The sequence below is a fragment of the Pygocentrus nattereri genome, chromosome 16 (assembly GCF_015220715.1).
Source record: "Pygocentrus nattereri isolate fPygNat1 chromosome 16, fPygNat1.pri, whole genome shotgun sequence".
NCBI lineage: Eukaryota > Metazoa > Chordata > Actinopteri > Characiformes > Serrasalmidae > Pygocentrus > Pygocentrus nattereri.
The window spans coordinates 35,754,587-35,773,564 of record NC_051226.1 but is presented as its reverse complement, the minus strand read 5'-3'; the positions used below and the strand labels follow the sequence as shown (position 1 = coordinate 35,773,564).

The following is an 18,978-nucleotide window of genomic DNA, read 5'->3' as shown; positions in this document are numbered from 1 at the left end:
CCCTCAGCTGGCCACTGGGTATGCCCAGCATATGTGACATCGCATGAGACAACAGTTTTTGAAAGTGGATATCTAAATTAAATTAATGATATTTTACTTCCCAGCATTTGTTTACTTTTTTGTTTTTAATTTATACTCCAGCTGACCAGAAATAATTAGCAGGCTGAACTATTTTGTTCACATTAACACTTGATCAAGAGTGAACAGTGTCTGTCTTAGGAAAGCCGATTCAGTTTTTATTATCAAAATAAAAGTTTTATTAAATTTTTATATTATTATATTTATTAAACAAAACAAGTAACTTGACATATATTATTAGCTTAGTTTACAGTGAGGCTAGGCTAATCTGTGACTACGCTAAAGTTTCATCCTCATCATCATAAATTCATACAAACTCCTTTTTTTCCCTTCTTCTAGTACAGCTAATTTTTTAATGAGATAATAGTATATAAACACAGATTTCATGCAGCACAGTAAGCTTAGCAGTGGGATCAGCTTTTCCTACGTTTTCATGTCAATAGCGACGTTTACATGCGTCCATCAATAATCTGACTAATAGCTCAACCAGAATAAAATACATCCATTTATACACTTCACTCGGAATAGTCTAGTCTGATTGAGGCCATTTGGAATACGATTTCATTTCTCGTTCTCGATTGAACGAGGTGGGTAATCCTGTAAGTAATCCATTAAATAGAAGAATAATATCCATGTAAACGCCTGTATCTGATTACTTTCCCTATCGGAAAGTTTAAGTCCGTTCTGCATGTGCGACGCGTCATAGTGAGAGTTTATACCGTTCAACACGGCAGAGCAGAAACTGGTCTGCAGAGGAGACGAAGTTTATGCTCTGATCTTTAAAAGACGGCGGTAGGACGGAGCTTATGTGTCTCAGAACACGACGTCTTCCTCTCGGCCTTCTTTACTAAGGACATGTGAGGTACGTTCTTCTGAGTGTGACATTTTCTCACTCTCACTGAACCTCACGTGATGTCACGTCATGGTAATGTTTACGCTGCGATACTCCATGCATGCATGTCATTTTGGATCAGATTACTTGGGGTGAACATGTAAACAGAGATTTTCATCAGATCGTTGAGTAGAGTGAGAATAAACATCCCTGTCCAAATCTGTAATCAGAATGTATTCAAAAAAAAATCTTTGCATGTAAACACAGCCAATGTGAAGCGAAACAAATCTAGAGTCAGAACCGAGGTCAGTGCGGCATTTTCCTCAGAACATGATCCTCTTTTCAGTTTTCTTCTTCGCTGAGCTGAACTTCTTCACGCCACTCGGATTGCTTGCATTACAACACCAGTGGTCGCGCCACTGCCCGCCACTGAGTATTACTGGCTGTCGTTCAGAGTGAATCACTTCCCAGTGTCTCGTCACTTCATCGCTGGCTGTGTGCACGCAGAGCGACATCATCTCTGTTTTTTAAGAAACATACGCTCATTCATTCTCATTAATACAAAGCTGAAAGACAGGTTAACTCACAGCTCCAGACCAACTTTCTTCAGAACCGACCCAAAGAAAGTTTTTACACTGACACCTTTTTCACTACAAGGTGAAGCTCTGCAACTAGTTACCTGTTGCAGCTTAATTTCTATACAACTCAGTTACACAAATGAGTCAACATTGAAGACAACACATTTATATGCATACATAGGGTTCCTTACTATAGGTTTTAGTTTATCTTTAGTATGTAGTAATGAATTAGCCTTTATGGTTGTAGCCAATGTCTGATGCCTGACTCATCGAAACACAAGTCCATCATGGCCCACATTTCACTCTCTCCTTCTCTAATATTTTTCAAGGTTTGGATGTCTAATAAATCAGAGCTCTGTGTAAAATTATCAGGAAAAAGCATCGAGAGAGAAGAAAACCAATCTAGCTACATAAATCAAGACATCAGTGATCTAGAAGAATAGATGCTGACACAAGCAGCCATTTCAATGGCTGTTAGCATTAGCTGGCTAATTGACACAGCTGGTTACAGAAACATTAGCTTTGAGAAACTCAAATCAGTGTCAGTGCAATGGCAGTGTCCTTTCCAACTGCCCAGTAAACCACCTAATCAGGTGAAATCACTGGTTTGATTGTGTGTCGTTCGACAAAATCATGTGCTTTATTGCTGTTTTGATGGGCTGTTTCATGAAACTATTTTCACAAAGGTGCTTGTGTTTCTACTGAGTTGCAAGCTGCTTTTTGTTATGCAGCTGTGAAGTAATTAAATGATATGAGGAACTTTTGTAAAACTGATATGGTTTTAGGAGCCATGGTATGTTAGTAAAACCTCTGACTTGTTCAATGTGAGTCCCTGCTTCCTAGATTGATGGATGTTCTGTTTTGTCCACCACAGGATCCCATAGATACTGTGGATTCCCTTGAGGTAGCAGCTGTGGAAGATCCGAAAGAAGTAGATGAGGAGAATCTGGAAGGAGAGGTGGATACTGTACCTATTGAGCGCCAAGAAGAAGATTCTTCTGCGGCAGAGGAACAAGAAGTTTCTCCTGCAGCTGAAGAAGGGCTTGCTGAGGACAAACTGCCAGAAGATGCACCTCAAGCTGCAGGAGCTGAGGAGAAAGAAGAAAAGGAGGTAGCTCTTTCAGCTGAGGTAGCTTGTGAAGCTGAGGAGAAACGAGAGGTACCTCCTAACGCTGAGGAGAAACGAGAGGTACCGCCTGATGCTGAGGAGAAACAAGAGGTAGCTCCTGACAGTGAAGAGAAACGAGAGGTAGCTCCTGACACTGAGGAGAAACGAGAGGTAGCTCCTGACGCTGAGGAGAAACGAGAGGTAGCTCCTGACGCTGAGGAGAAACGAGAGGTAGCTCCTGACGCTGAGGAGAAACGAGAGGTAGCTCCTGACGCGGAGGAGAAACGAGAGGTAGCTCCTGAAGCGGAGGAGAAACGAGAGGTAGCTCCTGAAGCGGAGGAGAAACGAGAGGTAGCTCCTGACGCGGAGGAGAAACGAGAGGTAGCTCCTGACGCGGAGGAGAAACGAGAGGTAGCTCCTGACGCTGAGGAGAAACTGGCGGCACCTCCTGACGCTGAGGAGAAACTGGCGGCACCTCCTGACGCTGAGGAGAAACTGGCGGCACCTCTTGAAGCGGAGGAGAAACTGGCGGCACCTCCTGAAGGGGAGGAGAGACTGGCGGCATCTCCTGAAGCGGAGGAGACAGTGGAGGCACCTCCTGAAGAGGAGAACAAACATCAAATAGCTCCTGTAGATAAGGAAGTGAATGAGCCCAAGCTTGCTCCGACTGAGGAATCTTTAGAAGCCTCTTGTTTCTCCGCATCTCCTGAAGCGGAGGAGAAAGTGGAGGCACCTCCTGAAGAGGAGAACAAACATCAAATAGCTCCTGTAGATGAGGAAGTGAATGAGCCCAAGCTTGCTCCGACTGAGGAATCTTTAGAAGAGGCAACTGATGCTCCTTCTGAGGGCCAACAGGGACAAGAGGAGCCAATGGAGATTGCTCCTGTTGAGCAGGATGGAGCGCAGGAAGCCTCCACAGAGCCTCCTAAAGAGGAAGAGAGCCAGCCTGAGGCAGAGAAAGAAGACGAAAATATGGACAGATTAGAACTAGAGGAGGAAGAGGAGGTGCAAAAGAAGGAACAAGGCTTAGATGAGGAGAACACACTTGCCATGGTGGAAGACGAGTGCAGGGGAGAGGGGGAGGAAAAAAGCTCAGATGAATCTCCAGAGTCTTCAGGTCCTGTTGTTCGCATTCTTAGAGGAGGGAGAACCAAGGCAGTTCCTCCAACCCCCAAACGCTCCTCCAAAAGACTGACCAGGAAGGAGGACAAGGTAACCATAGAGGAGGAAAAGATGACAATAGATGAGGAAAATGTGGCGGCGGAGGAGGAGAAGGTTACAACAGAGGAAGAAAAAGTGACAACAGAGGAGGAGGTGGAGCATAGCTCAGAAGGGGAGGAGGCAAGGGAGGAGCCACCAGTGATTGACAGGAGAGTTTTGAGGCAGAAGATCAAAGCAATCAGGTCCACGCCACAGCCCAAATCTAAACGACGCAGCAAAATATGAACATGCACACTTTCCTGTATCTCTCTCTCTCTCTCTCTCTCTCTCTCTCTCTCTCTCTCTCTCTCTCTGCCCTTTTCAATGCCAGATGTAACAAGCCCTCATCCACTTGACCTCTCCATTTCCCTTTAGATGACCTCCAGCGCAGTTCCATTTAAGGCTATATGAGTAATCTTTGTTCTGTCAAAGTCGTGATTTGGAAAAAGTGAAATTTTCAGTTGGCAAGAGCTGAAATTTGAATTGTATTTTACCGCTGGTTGTTGGTCGCAAATAAATTTTAAAAGAGGAAATTTAATCTAATAATGCAAAGCACTCTGGTGCACATGTCTCAATTCTTACAATTAATAAAAAAAATAAAGGTCAAACTGAAGGTCTAAAAAAAAACTTTTAGGAATATTTAAGGAAATATTTACATTTAAATTGCAGTTGCAATGTTGGTCAGAAAATTGCAATTTTTCTTCAAATCGTTCTGCCCTGGTTCCATGATCTTATTAGCTGAAGTTCAGAAAGAAGACCCCAGATCTTTGTAAAAAAAATGCCTGAAGCTCAAATTAGAAATTTAGTAAATAGAAATATAGAAAATAATCACATTTAATTCACAATCGAAATTGCAATGTTGGTCTGGAAATAGCAATTTACCCCCCAGATGCCCCCAGATTCCATGACCTCATTAGCTGAAGTGAAGTTCAGAGGGAAGACCACAGCCCCCCCCCCCGGTCAACTCATGCTTACAAGGTTTCTGACCAATATTGTGACTGAGATTTAAGTTGATTTAAGATTTAAATTAAAGTCCAGGCCTAAGCCCTGAACACTGCACTAGACTGCCAGTTAGTTGTGGTTGTGAAGGCACATCACATGAGTGCTTGGCTGCTTCTGTTTGGATCTAACTACATCTACAGGCAGGTCACAAGGTCCTTGAGGCTGAATTTCCCCACTTAAAGCTTGAGTGTGTTAACAATGTGTGCATTTGTTAACAATGAGTGTGTTTACAGACAATAATCTGATAACTGAAGAAAATCAGATTTTGTCAGAAATTGCATTTATGAGCCATCGGATTTCTGCTTTACAAGCAGCCGATAAACTCCCAGAAGAAGACGTGACGTAAACATAACATAAAACTCAAACTTCATGCTGCGGCTTTTTTAGACACGGCGCCACTTTTATATGATAATATGAACATACATCATCTAGAAGAGGAAGAATATTGAAATCCTTCATTTCGTCAAGCATGAATTTGGTTTGTGTCGCTCCAGAAACGTTTTGCGGCGAAGCTGCTGCTTATTTCCGGTACCGCCGTCTGTTTTCACGCATGCTCAGATTCTGAAATCTGAAAGAAATCAGAGTAAGAGTTCACATGCACTGAGAAATCTGATTACTGAGCTAAAATCCAGCCTTTTTGTCAGATTTCTGTAGACCTTACTCCGACCTAAAAAATGACCATTCGAATAATCAGATAAATACAGATATCAGATTATTGTGTGCGTGCAAACAAACTCAGTGTTGTGCAAATTGCGATTTTGATTAATCACATAGTGAGTCAGAGTTGATGAGGGTTTTTTCTCTCTCTCTCTCTGTCTCTCTCTCTGTCTCTCTCTGTCTGTCTCTCTCTCTCTCTCTCTCTCTCTCTCTCTCTCTCTCTCTCTCTCTCTCTCTCTCTCTCTCTCTCTCTCTCTCTCTCTCTCTCTCTCTCTCTCTCTCTCTCTCAGAGTTCAGGGTTTTATAGTGCAGAGAGAGAGTTAAGGGGTTTTTGTACTGGGCTCTGGGTTTATAGCGGTTCATCTTCGCTTTACTGGTTCTAAGCGGTGTTGATGAATTATCTCTTTTGTGAGCTCGTTTTATTACCAAGATTTTTCTGCGCCAACCCTAATAGTCTGACATTTCACCCAGTTTCACCCAGTTCGGTCACGTTTTTGCACAGCAGATTTGTGAGCTCACATAAACAGGACTGTCATTGTGGATAGTTCTTTTCATCGGACATTTTTCTAACTGGAAAGCACTTTGTTAAGGGTTTTCTTCATAAGCGTGATGCATCATTGCAGTAGGACAATGTGTGGAGTCACATAATGAGGTCTTTTTGGAGGAAAAACTATTCACATTTTTCACGTTTTATTCCACAGTTGGATTTTTCCATCGTTATTTGAGTCTTACATTTACACACATCTTCAATGGGAATTCCACCAATTTTCCAAAATGTTTGCAGAATTTGGATGTAAAAGGTGAACAAAGTCATTCAGAGGGTGATGATGATGGTAGAGTACTGATGAATCTGGGGACTATTTTGCCTCACAATGATTTTATAATGTACATTCTGCCATGAATGGATTTTAAAAAAACAAAAAAAGATTTAGGCCAAAACTGCTGTAAAAATCAGCATATTCCTAACTTTTTTTTGTGTGGTAACATTCTGTAAGGGGGCTTTTACAGACAGAAAACTCTTCAGACTTCTGGTTCCTATCACCACCACTGTAAATTTTTCTTATGTGTCTCTGGAACCACATCAACCACCGCTCTGATTGACTTTTAATGACTTGTATTTAATGATGCTTTTGAAGTTCCCCTTTAGGCATCCTCCCAGGTTGTGTAGGTTGTTGTTCTGAACGGCTATTAGAAAAAGTGCTGTGAATTAAACTTGTAAATGTGAAGGTTCCTGGAGACAAACATATACACTTATATAAGCGATATAATAATTCATTCATGGCTACTAGAATGGATTGTGTTCTATAATCTGTTCGTTATTAAACGTTTTTATCGGTTTATTTCAGTACACGTTCATAGTCTAGGGTGTCTTGTTTATAACACATGATATCTTTTATACACACTGAGGAGAATTAAAAGCGGCTGAATCTGAATTGGCTTCTTATTTTCAGTATAGAGGGAACAGCTGAGCCATTTCAGAGGCGTCCAACTTGCTGACTGGTGAGCAGAAGAGAAAGTGTCGTTTTTTTTTTTTTTGGTAATTTAGAAGATTTTGCAGACTATGGCTCATATTTGTATGCAGTATGTTGTACATAAAGGGCCTTTAAGGGCTAAACGGTCACTCATTATGTCTAGTAACAATAACCTCTTACAAAAATTCCAACTTTTCCTTAGTTTTTCCACCACCAGTTCTGGAATTACATCTACTACTGTTTTTAGATACTATATCAAAGATTTTGTATAATAAGGATACACTTTTTTTCTCTGTTCTGGTTTCTCTTAAAGGGATGATGCAGCAAAATTTCATTTGTTTAATAGACCTGAAGTCCTGCATTATTCGGCACTGCAAAAAAATGGTGTTGTTCCAGTAAAATCGCCCTAAATCTAGTCGATATATCTAATACTTCTCAATTTGAGATTGCTGTAAACGTATTATGAGTGTGTGTTTGTTTGTTTGCCTTATTTCAGTTATTAATATTAAATATATGAACTAGATTTAAGATCTTACCTGACAATATTCCACTTTTTTTAGCCGGTTTTCTCTAAGGCTAGAAAAATGAATGGCGGTCTTGCTGATAAGCTATAATATTTCAACGTCAATACATACAGCTTTCCTGCCTGGATCCCCTGAATTATAATGACGTTAAAGAGCCTAAATATGGATTTTGCTACGTTCATGTTAGGATTGGGTTGCATCTAAAATGACTGCACAAAAGTGTTGTGGTAAAGCGTTTATGTCGCTTTGTGCCGCCTCGTTCCGCCTTATCTCAAAATTGAAATTAAACCTAAACCTTTAGTTTGCTTACGTGTTCACCAAATAAGTAAAAGCAGTTCATCATTTTCAAGCAATCACTCAAAGTTTCACACCATTTGCCTTAACAGTTGACAAGTGTACTGGAAAGAGAGGCCAACTAGGAGAGCATTAGCTTAGCTAGCATGATAACAGCTCTGCTCACCACAGAACATGTTCGATTCTGACTAAAAAAAAAGAAAAAGCAGAACCCGAGTTTAGACGATAGTTCGAATCTGAGGGAGTAAATTCAAGCAGCTGGTGTTGTGAAAGGACAGAAAGGCAAAATTGAACCTTTTCTGTGGTTTAGATGATGTTCTGCTAGCATAGCAGGCAAGCTACAGACCCAAACAGTGCCACACTGATTCCGACTGACTGCTGCTCTGCTGACACACGTAGATGATGATGATGACTAAAGTCTGAGAGAGAAAAATCGAGTGACCTGCTGTTTGAATGAGAGAAATCTGAAATGAAACCTGCTGTTTGGGATGGTAGCACTTTGGCTATGCTAACGATGCGAGCTAGTTAGCATACATGTGCTACACAACACAGCACAAGTTTGTTTCTAAAGCTAAAATGACGCCCCTTTATAGGATATCTGAGACCGCAGAGTCGAGTTACTAGTGTTAAAATAAATTCTGAACATGTTCTATGGTGAGCGTAGCTCTTAGCCTTCACTAAGGTGTTAAGATTTTCAGATTTTTTTTGGCTCTAATTTTTCCTCTTCTTCTGTCAGTGTGTGAAGGAAAAATTGATGGAATGTATTTATTTGGCCATTGACCTAGAAAATTAAGTAATAATTTAAGTAATAATTTTGAAATACCCGACTCTAATCTGTGCTACTAGCAAGCTAACACTTCAGTGGTATTGAATATAAACTGTAGCATGAAATTGTTAAAGGAACAGCCACATTCGACAGTTTATGGGGTATTTAGGTGAGGTCTTTTGAGTAGGGCTTGGCAAAATGACTATATATATATATATATATATATATATATTGTTATTGTGATGTTATGTCACAATTCAATACAGTATGCTTTTCTGAACATATCGAGGATAGCAGTGCTTGTACATCACTGACCAACTGCATGTTTCATTATAAAGAAAGCGAAATTGGTCCTGTTTAACTGGATTAAATGGCAAATATTGAATTAAAAATCAGTTTTTGATAGTATTTTTTAAAATGTAGAACTGCTGGTTCTTTTGTTTTTGGCTGTTCCAACTGATCAGAGGTCAAAATTATTGTGATGATGTGAAAAATTTCATATTTTTGCCATATCGCCCATCTTCAGAGTCAGTTCAGTGCACAGCAGTGTTAGCAATATTCATATTTTTGACTTGTTAACCACCTCATTAATCAGAGGATCCAGTCACATTCAGAGGAAAAATGTACATATAAATATACATATACAAATATACAAAATTTACATATAAATATAACACTTTTGTTCACCACAGAGTGCAATAGTTATCGAGAACTCCACTCATTTTTCCCATAGAGAAAACTAAATTAGTCTCAGAGGTCCTTATATTGGCGTGATGCTGACTACATTGGCATCTTAAGGTTTGTAGACTTTCTTTTGTGGCTCCTAATGGTATAAAATTGAAGACTGCACAGCTAAAAACAGTAGAAGCCATGTTGTAGGCTGTGTTATGTCCACTTATATAGTGGTGGAAACTGCACAAGCAAAAATACAGGTTATAAGGGGAACTGGCAATGTTGTTTGAAATGGTTCACCGTAGAGAAGCTTACCAACTCTGATTTCTTTACAGTGGTGGTGATGGGAACCAGGGATCGCCAAATCTACAACACAAATATAGCCATTTTATTTGCTATCCAAAACCATGTGTATGTGATGTTGATGACATGGTAAAATAGTGATAAATCTGAAAAAAGTAAGTTTTGTTTGGATCACGGCCTGCATGCCCCCCTCCACCATTAATGGCTTTGACATACATTGTATGATTAAAACTTTATCTCAAAACTAAATGTCTCCAGCTTCAGGCCAGGTCTTTGTAACCGTTCAATGTAACACCTTCCTGTGAGGGAGCTATTAGTGTTGGATGTCTGGTTCCTATCACCACCACCACTGTGAACAGTTCTCACTAACTTTCTCTAGAATAGAGCATTTCACACCAAACCACTCTGAATAACTTCACAACTTATGATTCAGCATAATGCTAATTGGTGGGGTATAAGCTTCCATTACTTGTTAGCTGCATTATCTTCAGAGCTTCCGTGCAACACAGAAGAGGCACCTGATGTGTCTTTCGCTCAGCTATACCTTTAACTTTCCCTGAACAGCTGCATTGCACTTCTTTGGAGTCACCACAAGGGGGAGCTCTGAGATAGCTAGTGGCTTTTCCCTGACCAGGAATAATGCTGTATAATCTTTTCCCAGTGGCTGCACAGCACCTGTCAGGGCCTTTAGGGTAAGCCGAACCTTTCTTCACCCCTCTAAATGTGGTATCTCCTAATTTTAGTGCCACCAGAGACGTTCTCCATCCATGAAAGCTCCAGCTGAAACCCATTTCTGGGGATTTTGTATTCACTTGTATGGTTTACACTCGATTTGTATGCTGGTTAACATCTCAAGCAAGTATCCCACTTTACCTCCGTCTACTCTTGTGTGAATTTCAGCTGCTCTATTTATTCCATCACTGTAGCTGTTTCAGTAACTTTTTACTGGTTTATTATTTTTTTCAAGCTGTGACTGTATTTTTTTTTTTCTTTACCCAATAAATATTTTCTTGTTTGTCATTTCTTAAGGGTGTTTTTTTTTACCTTGATATGACAGCCGATTTAGCAAAAGTGTATTTTAGGTTGTGTTTTGTATCTACATACTTCATTATTTAGGTATCCACTGTTGATTGAAGCTAGTAATCATAATTAACTGCTTTATTTTGTGTAGTTAATTGTGATGGATCAGTCAAATGAAGAAAGATTTTGCCATTTAAAAAGCATCTTGTTAGAGTTGCATGAGTGACGAGCTTCATCATAACGTGTTTAGTACTTTAAATTGCAATTTCCGGTTTCTAGTTTCCATCACTGGCTTCCAGTGGCTGCATGAGTGTATATAACCATATCGCTGAAAACCTCATCTGAAAAAAATTTAACTTTACAGGATTCGGAAAAAACCTAATTTTAATATAAGTCAATGTAACCAGAATTCTGTGGACAACTGTGAACATATCTGATTCAGTAAGTTTCTGAACAGTAGTTCACATCAAATCACTCTGAATCTCTTTGTTTACATGCTTTACAGAAATTTAGGAAACTTTAACATTAGACGTTTAACGTTAACTTTTACATTAGAGGAATACAGTCTACAACATGCTGGCCCTTATTCATCAAAGTTGCATAAAAAGTGCAGATTTGGCAGATAATCCTGCGTCTGATTCATGAAACGTTCGAAAATGACCTGGAAACAAGTGGAGACTTGCGTGCTGAATCAGTTTAGGTGCGTGAAATCAAGCGCACCTCATATACACATTATATACATGAATCACACTCTAAGTCAGGCGGATGCTTTGTTGGTAGCCAATAAAAGTGGCTATTGGCTGTGCTTGAAGGTGGAGTTTGAGGTTGTGTGGTGAGCACATTGCGCCCCCTAGTGCCCAAATTTCAGTATTGAAATTACAATGAATGGAAATAAAAAGTCTGTTTTTAAAACGAATAGAATGATTTGATTTTGTGCTGTGATGATTTTCCTAAACGTATTTAACATATTACATATAACATTTTATATCATATTACATGTTTAAATGCTTTATTATTTATGTTGGTTGAGTCCTTTGCATAAAACAAAAACAGAGTTTAATGTGACTTTAAATGGAATTCATTCATATCAATATCAGGCACATTAATTCTTAATATTTTAATATTATTAAGTGTACTTATGAGTTTTGGATGGTTAATCATAAATCAAAATTTTTCAGGTTGTCAAAATATTACACTCAAAATTATACACACTCCCTGTCCTCCATAACCAGGGTTTGATTCCCTGCCTGGGTAACTACCCTACACAATACCAGGAAAAGTCCAAGGCAAGGCTCTGAATGCTGCCTTTGCTTAAAAATGATCAGAAGTTGCTGCAGTCATTGCTCGGGAAAGTACGGTAAGTCGTTTAGCTTTTAATCCTTTTTTAATCGTTTTTAAAATCCTGATCTCAGGAATTCAAGTTACACAGGTGACAATTAAAAACTGATTCTTTTTTTTTTTACAGATGTAAAGTTTAAATCTTGATATCAAGATTTTAATTTCCACTAGTAGAAATGTAATTCTTGATCTAAACTTTAATTTGTACTAGTGAAAATGTAATTTTTGCTATCAAGAATTTTGATTCTTACTAGACCAAAAAAGCAGAAATGCATTCCTACTACTACATATTGAATTCTTACATGTAATGGTTCAAATAGAAGTAGTACAATAGTGTTTTCCATGGTTTTCCATGTGCAATTTGTTCTTCCTAGTAAAAATCTAGTTTTCACAATTAATTCTTTGTATTTTTGTATTTTCACTAGTTAAAATTTCATTCTTGCTCTCAGGAATGACATTTGTCATTGTGAAAGTTTTGTTTTGTCTAGTAAAATGTTTCCTCAATTAAAATGAATAGGGAAGCTCATGAATGATCACTTGTGAAAATTGAATTTTGATGATTTGAATGCAATTTTTACTAGCAGAACATCAATGTACACGTGTAAATTGAGTCCCTGATATTAAGGATAAAGGATTTAGAGCTAAAACGGCTTCCCATAGGATACGAGCATTTGCCAAGTGCCGTAAAGCATAATAACATTTCAAATGTGTGCAGCTCACTTTACATCCAGGTTTGACGGAGTCCACCTGCTGCACACTACAGTATAAATGTGTAGGTGAAGTTTATCAGCTATTATTGGTTTGTGTTGATGAAGAATAAGGATCCGTGTACAGGTGCAGGTCTGTGAGCACTGTGAATGCTCGCATATGGAGAGGAGGGCCGGGACAGTGTGGTGCCAGTTTTTGATGAGGAAAGGTGTGTGTGTGTGTGTGTGTGTGTGTGTGTGTGTGTTCACTCGCACTCAAAAGCCAGTTCTTTTTGTAATTTTGAACAAAAGCCCCCCAGCTGTCTGCACACTGGCCCTGCTTCACCATGAGAGCTTTTATCCTTTTTAGCCAGTTTTCTGTCATACTCGGTTTTATTTTTGAAGAAAAAAAAATGTACACTTTATTCACTTATCTGTTCATTTTTTTTATTAAAGAGCTGCATTCGCAGCTCGGCAGGCAAAAGGAAGCAGCCTTGCATGTGTGAGATTTGGCAGCAAAATGTGGATTTTATCCTGAGTTTCTCTGCAGTCATCCCTCCGTCCATCCATCTATTTATTTAATGATGTATTAAATAATCAGAAGAAAAAAATGAACCAAACAATGAGTGTTTCCAGATGAACCGTATTGTATTCCCACATTCCTGTCCTATGTGTATAGCCATTAATCGAGCACAGCGGAGAATCTGCAGCATATTTTCTGGTGGGCCACTAAATATGTTGCATAATCGTGTTTGTTATGTCACATAAGACACTCCAGAAGCAATGGGTCAATTAACGCCTGTCTGCGGGACGTGTTTGGCTCTGGTGCTGGACACTGTCTAAAGCACATTGTACCTCAAGGCTAAAAGAAAACTGATCAAATATTTCTTGGAATTACTGCATTTATGACTCATTTCGTGTTGTGCATCATATGAGTTTGCTGGCGTGTGTGTGAGTGTGTGTGATGTATTGGTGTGTGTGCTGGATTGTGTGTGTTTTGTGTGTGTGTGTGTGTGTGTTCTGGCTGATTAAGTATAGCTCTGGATAATTATGTGTGATTTTGATTATATCAGAGTGTGTGTGTACGTGTTGTATTGGAGTGTGTGTTTTGTATCAGGGTGTGTGTGTGTGTTTTGTGTCAGTGTGTTTGTGTGTGTTGTATTGGAGTGTGTGTTTTGTATCAGGGTGTGTGTGTGTTGGATTGTGCGTGTTTTCTATCAGTGTGTGTGTGTGTGTGTGTTTTGTATCAGGGTGTGTGTTTTGTGTGTGTGTGTGTGTTGTATTGGAGTGTGTGTTTTGTATCAGGGTGTGTGTTTTGTGTGTGTGTGTGTGTGTGTGTTGTATTGGAGTGTGTGTTTTGTATCAGGGTGTGTGTGTGTGTGTGTGTGTGTGTGTAATTAATGATGTGTCTTGTGTTCTCTCTGCTGGTAAAGGCTAATAGGATTTCCCTGCCCTGGGCTATGCTGCTGAGAGCCAGCCTGTGCACATGGAGGTGTGGGAAGTGGGTTTGGGCTGTGGGGAGAATTGGGTTCGGGTTATAGGGGTGTTGGGTTTGGGGTATGGGGGAATTGGGTTCAGGGAGTTGGGTTTGGGAATAAGGGTTGGGTTTGGGAATAAGGGTTGTGTTTGGGAATAAGGGTTAGGTTTGGGAATGGGGTTGGGTTTGGGGAGTGTGAGGAGCTGGTTTTGGGGACTGAGGGTTGTTGGCTTTGGGAATGGGAGTTGGTTTTGGGAATGGGAGTTGGTTTTGGGAATGGGGTTGGGTTTGGGGAGTGTGGAGAATTGGGTGTGGGGGTTATATTTGGGAATGGGGGCTACAAAGAAAAATAATCACATCTTCAATGTTGGGAATTCAAGTGTTGGACACACAATTTTTGAGCAGGTTTGATGCTAAAAAAGTTGCAAATGTTGTAGTTAAATTTAAAATAGTGAAACACCAAGATAGAAAACATGTTATTTCTATAAAGAATTCATTCTGAAAGGTAAAACGATTTGTCAATAAGCTGAAAACTTGCAGCAAGTTTTGAATCGTAATGTTCATTTTGTGAAACATACCACGTCTACAGCATCAATACATTTCAGAAATATTGTTCTATCTCAAAACTACTGTAAAACAGTCTCAGACAGCAGGCAGCCTATTTATAACCATTTAATGTGAGGGAGGTGGATGTCTGGTTCCTTTCACTACCACGATGAACAATTCAAACTTGGTAAGTTTCTATAGAACAGAGCATTTCAAACCAAACGACTCCAAATGACTCTGTTTACATCTTAAGGCATTAATTATACATATAAGTGTGCCTGACAACTAATGGAAACTTAAACCCACCGATTGGCATGGTGCTAACTGCATTAAATTAACACGCTCTTGCCTCAAACTGTGTGTTCTGTAATCTCTAGACTTGTGTGATTTGCAGTACTGTATAAAACACTGTTGTCATATATACAAAATTATTGAGGGAATAAATTAACACTGTGATGACTGAAATTTTCTGTATAGTATTTTTTTGGGTAAAAGGTTTGAATTGTGAATAAAATGGTAATATGATGGTAAATTAGGTGGAGAATTTCCATTCCAAACATGAGGACGGGATGAAGACGTCTGGAAGTATAAGGCTGTGGTGTAGTGGAGTTGGTGGTGGGATGGCGCTGACCGGGGGGATGATAGTTGGCGGAGCGCGTGTGAGAGAACAAGGAGGTGATTTATAACAGTAGCAGCAGGCTGGTTCTCTCTCTCTCAGTGAAGCGAAACAGGGAAATCCATTATAAAAGGGTCTCGGCAATGATGGCCTTTAGGCGGCGCGTGCTCATACGGCCAAGACAAAACATATATTAGAGTAATAAAGCGATAAATACTTTCAAAGTTATACATCTGCCAGTAGCACCGTGACCGGACTATGACTGTGTACGCTACGAGGGCTCTCCACATGGCCGCACTAGTCTCCTGTCTTCCTCTGCTATTCAATAAAAGCTGCCGGGCTCGGGCCAAACTCGGGCCGGATCCATGCGGTGCGGCTGGACCCCTGGGACCAAACAGAAGGATGGAGGACGGATAAATAAACGGAGGAGGTGGCCAGCGGTAATGTGCCGGTGCCACCAGAGCCTCACGTCCCTCTCCGTAGGGTGGTGCAGGAGGGCTGTGGGCTCGGGCCGGCCCGGCCTAGTGCTTCCCTCTGGGGGCCGAGGCCTGGAGGAAGCCCCCTCTTCGCCCCTCTCACATTACCCCTTATGTTAAAGGCAGTCAGGGGGAAAATTGGAGCCAGCACAGGGCTCCACAGGCCCACCTGAGGCCAGGGAGGGAAGGAGGCTTGGGGGGCCTTGGGGGGTCATGGTGACCCCATCCAGTACTGCTCTTCTCCAGATGGTTCTTTAAATGCTTAAGAGTTGGAGATTGATGTCCTTGAAATGAACGAGGATGGGAAGATAGTTGCGGCCTTTCTTTAATTCTTTCTCAATTTTCTTTGGATTATGTTCAGATGTTGGTGTCTGAACCGCTCTTAGATGAGTGAGTAATGGGAAATGTTTTTGGCTTTAAGCTAGATAAAAGACTTTAGATTTGAGTCCAGAACCTTCTCAGACCTATTGTTGAACAATATCTCTTTCAAGCTTTCTGTGAAGGAGCTTTTAGAGTCGGACATCTGGTTCCAATCACCACCACTGTCAACAATTCTGACTCGGTACGTTTCTGTAGAACAGAGCAACTGAACCACTCAGAACGACTCTGTTTACATCCTATGCAAATATTTAGGATGTAACTTTAACATGTTTTTAATTCATTAACTTCGACACTCTGGTCCTTTTTGCATGAGTAGTTGCATAAACTACGTCTGATTCATGAAACTTTCGCATGACCTGGGAACAAGCAGAGATTTGAGCGCTGAATCAGCTACAGTGCGTGAAATCAAGCGCACCTACTTTACATATCATTTACATGAAGCACACCCCAATTCATGCAGATGTTTTATAGGGAGCCAATAGTAGTGGCCAATGGCTGTGCTCGTGGGTGGAGTTTGAGGTCGAGCGGTAAGTGCACTGCTCCCCCTACTGACCAAAGTTGATGGTATTGACATTCCGATTTAAGCATCTTATTGACTGCAGGCATTTTGGTGGAATTCCTAACTAAGAGAAATACCATCAGTTAGTTTACTAATAGACATGATATTATGCATTTATTGTCCATGACGTTGCACATTCTTGTTGATTTTTTTTAGAATACTTTCAGAATTATTCCATTTTATACACGATTCCTGGTTCAGGAGTTGATTATCAAAAATTTTGGCATTCATTTTCGATGCAAGATCTTGAAAGCAGCGGAAGAAGCCTTACAAAATAAGCCTTTAAATCTCTGGAAGAAGAAAATATAAAATCAAGGTCATAAAAAGTTTAAAAATGTCTTACTTTTTATAGTTAGAGGTAACATCATACCTACAAACCCACTTGCATAAAACCTCTTAAGTATTTGCCTTAAATGCAGTAAATTGAATACATTTTTTTGCAAGTGCTGAAACTTAGGCTTAAGTCTAAGGGTAGGGTCCAACCGCCCACTTCATTTGGCATCCACCTCCATGTATCTACACTCATTGTCCATTTTACCATATAGTCCATCTGTTTCTCTGCATCAGGACCTCCACAGGACCACCACAGAGCAGGTATTATTTGGGTCGTGGGCCATTCTCAGCACTGGTGGTGTGTTAGTGTGTGTTGTGCTGGTCTGAGTGGATCAGACACAGCAGTGCTGGTGCAGTTTTTAGACACCTCAGTGTCGCTGCTGAACTGAGAATCAAAAACAGCGTCCTGTGGGCAGCGCCCTGTGACCACTGATGAAGGACTAGAGGATGACCAACACAAACTGTGCAGCAGCAGATGAGCTGTCGTCTCTGACTTTACATCTACAAGGTGGACCGACAAGGTAGGAGTGTCTAATAGAGTGGACAGTGAGTGGACACAGTGTTTAAAAACTCAGGGTTGTAACGATTAAAACTCGATGCCAAGAGAATAAAACCTATAGTGAATCATTTGTAAGTTATGTTTATGCATAGTTTATGAATTCCTTCATCTTAATTAAAACAACAGGAAATTATTATGCAAATCGATTTAACCCAGTGAACTTAATTATGCAATATGCTTACACAATATTTAGACCCCCTGATTACATCACATAATGGAATGAAATGGAGAAAGATTTAGAGACCATGCTAGAGCCAAAATTTTGATGAAGAATTGGTGGACTTGCCCTTTGTGTTGTAACTGATGCCAGTTGTGAGGCCAAATGTTTTAGTTTGTTTAAGGTTGTCACTGGAATCAGTTTGGAAAAATGTGACCGATTTAAAAATCTAGATTATCCACAGACAAAAATGTCCAATAAGCATGCCGCTGTTGTCGGAACAAAACCTTGTATCTCCAAAATGGGAACTTTTCAGGAGAAGGAAAAAACCCGCTTCACTTTTAATGTAAGTCAATGGAACCAGAATGTTTTGCAAGTCATTTTGGGACATTTCTTTTGGTTCATTCCTCGTGAAATTTACACACAATGTAAAGGAGAGCAGGACTTTTCAAATTATGTCACAAAAAAAAAAAAAAAAAAAAAAAAAAATATATATATATATATATTTTCCATTTCACATATATATGTGTGTGTGTGTGTGTATATATGCATGTATATACATGTATATGTATATGTAAATGTGTATATATAAATATGTATGTATATATATATATATGTGTATATGCTGTATAGCCTTTTAATTAACTAGGAGAAACATCATGTGCTGAAATGACGCGTCTCCCCCAAATACGTTCACGATCACGTGTTCACACGCGCTCCATAAAGCAGATCTGTGCTCTACAGAGCAGTGATGATAAACGCGCTGACGAACAGTGACAAATAGCCAATTCTGTTCCTCCACCATTTGTATTCAAATCATCCTTCTGGCCTCAAGGCCGGAATAATTGCTTTAGCGTTGCTAGCTGGGCAGGGGTGGTCTTTGCGCTAGGCTGAGGAAATCAGCTGCAGACGCTAGGACCCCACGAGCCAAGGGCCCCATGAAAATCACCTTACCTGAAGTAGAAACGTATATGCACTTTAAAAATAGCTGTGATTTGCGATTGTAGCCTTTATTGAAGCTTTCCCTCCCTAATTTCCTAGAAAAAGTCACCTTATTACTTGTAAAGATAACTTAATATTCATTACGGAATATTTAAAATGTGAATCAACCAAATTATGTGTCAGTACAATGTCACTTAATATAATTAAGAAAAAAATATGTATAGAAATAAGTTTATTTCTGGGATATTATCTATGTCCAGTAGACTTAAGATAATTGCACTTGCCAAAATACCATTTTTTGTAGAGCCCAAAGTCTCAGCTAGTAAAAAAAAAGACCCCCAAATAACCCCATGCATATTGCAATACATGTATTTGAAATATATGAGATATGTTAGCATATAT

General features: G+C 39.9%; 1 protein-coding gene across 2 annotated transcripts in view; it reads left to right on the top strand.

The window, feature by feature from the left end:
• fam169ab (family with sequence similarity 169 member Ab) overlaps window positions 1-10,501 on the top strand; it is a 44,844-nt gene extending 34,343 nt beyond the window's left edge. For both annotated transcript variants that reach the window (XM_017681870.2, XM_017681871.2), the window contains exon 13: window positions 2,363-10,501. In XM_017681870.2, coding sequence (XP_017537359.2) covers window positions 2,363-4,042 — 1,680 coding nt within the window. In that variant the 3' untranslated portion in view covers window positions 4,043-10,501. The remainder of the gene's footprint in view (window positions 1-2,362) is intronic.
• The last annotated feature ends 8,477 nt before the right edge of the window (window positions 10,502-18,978 follow it).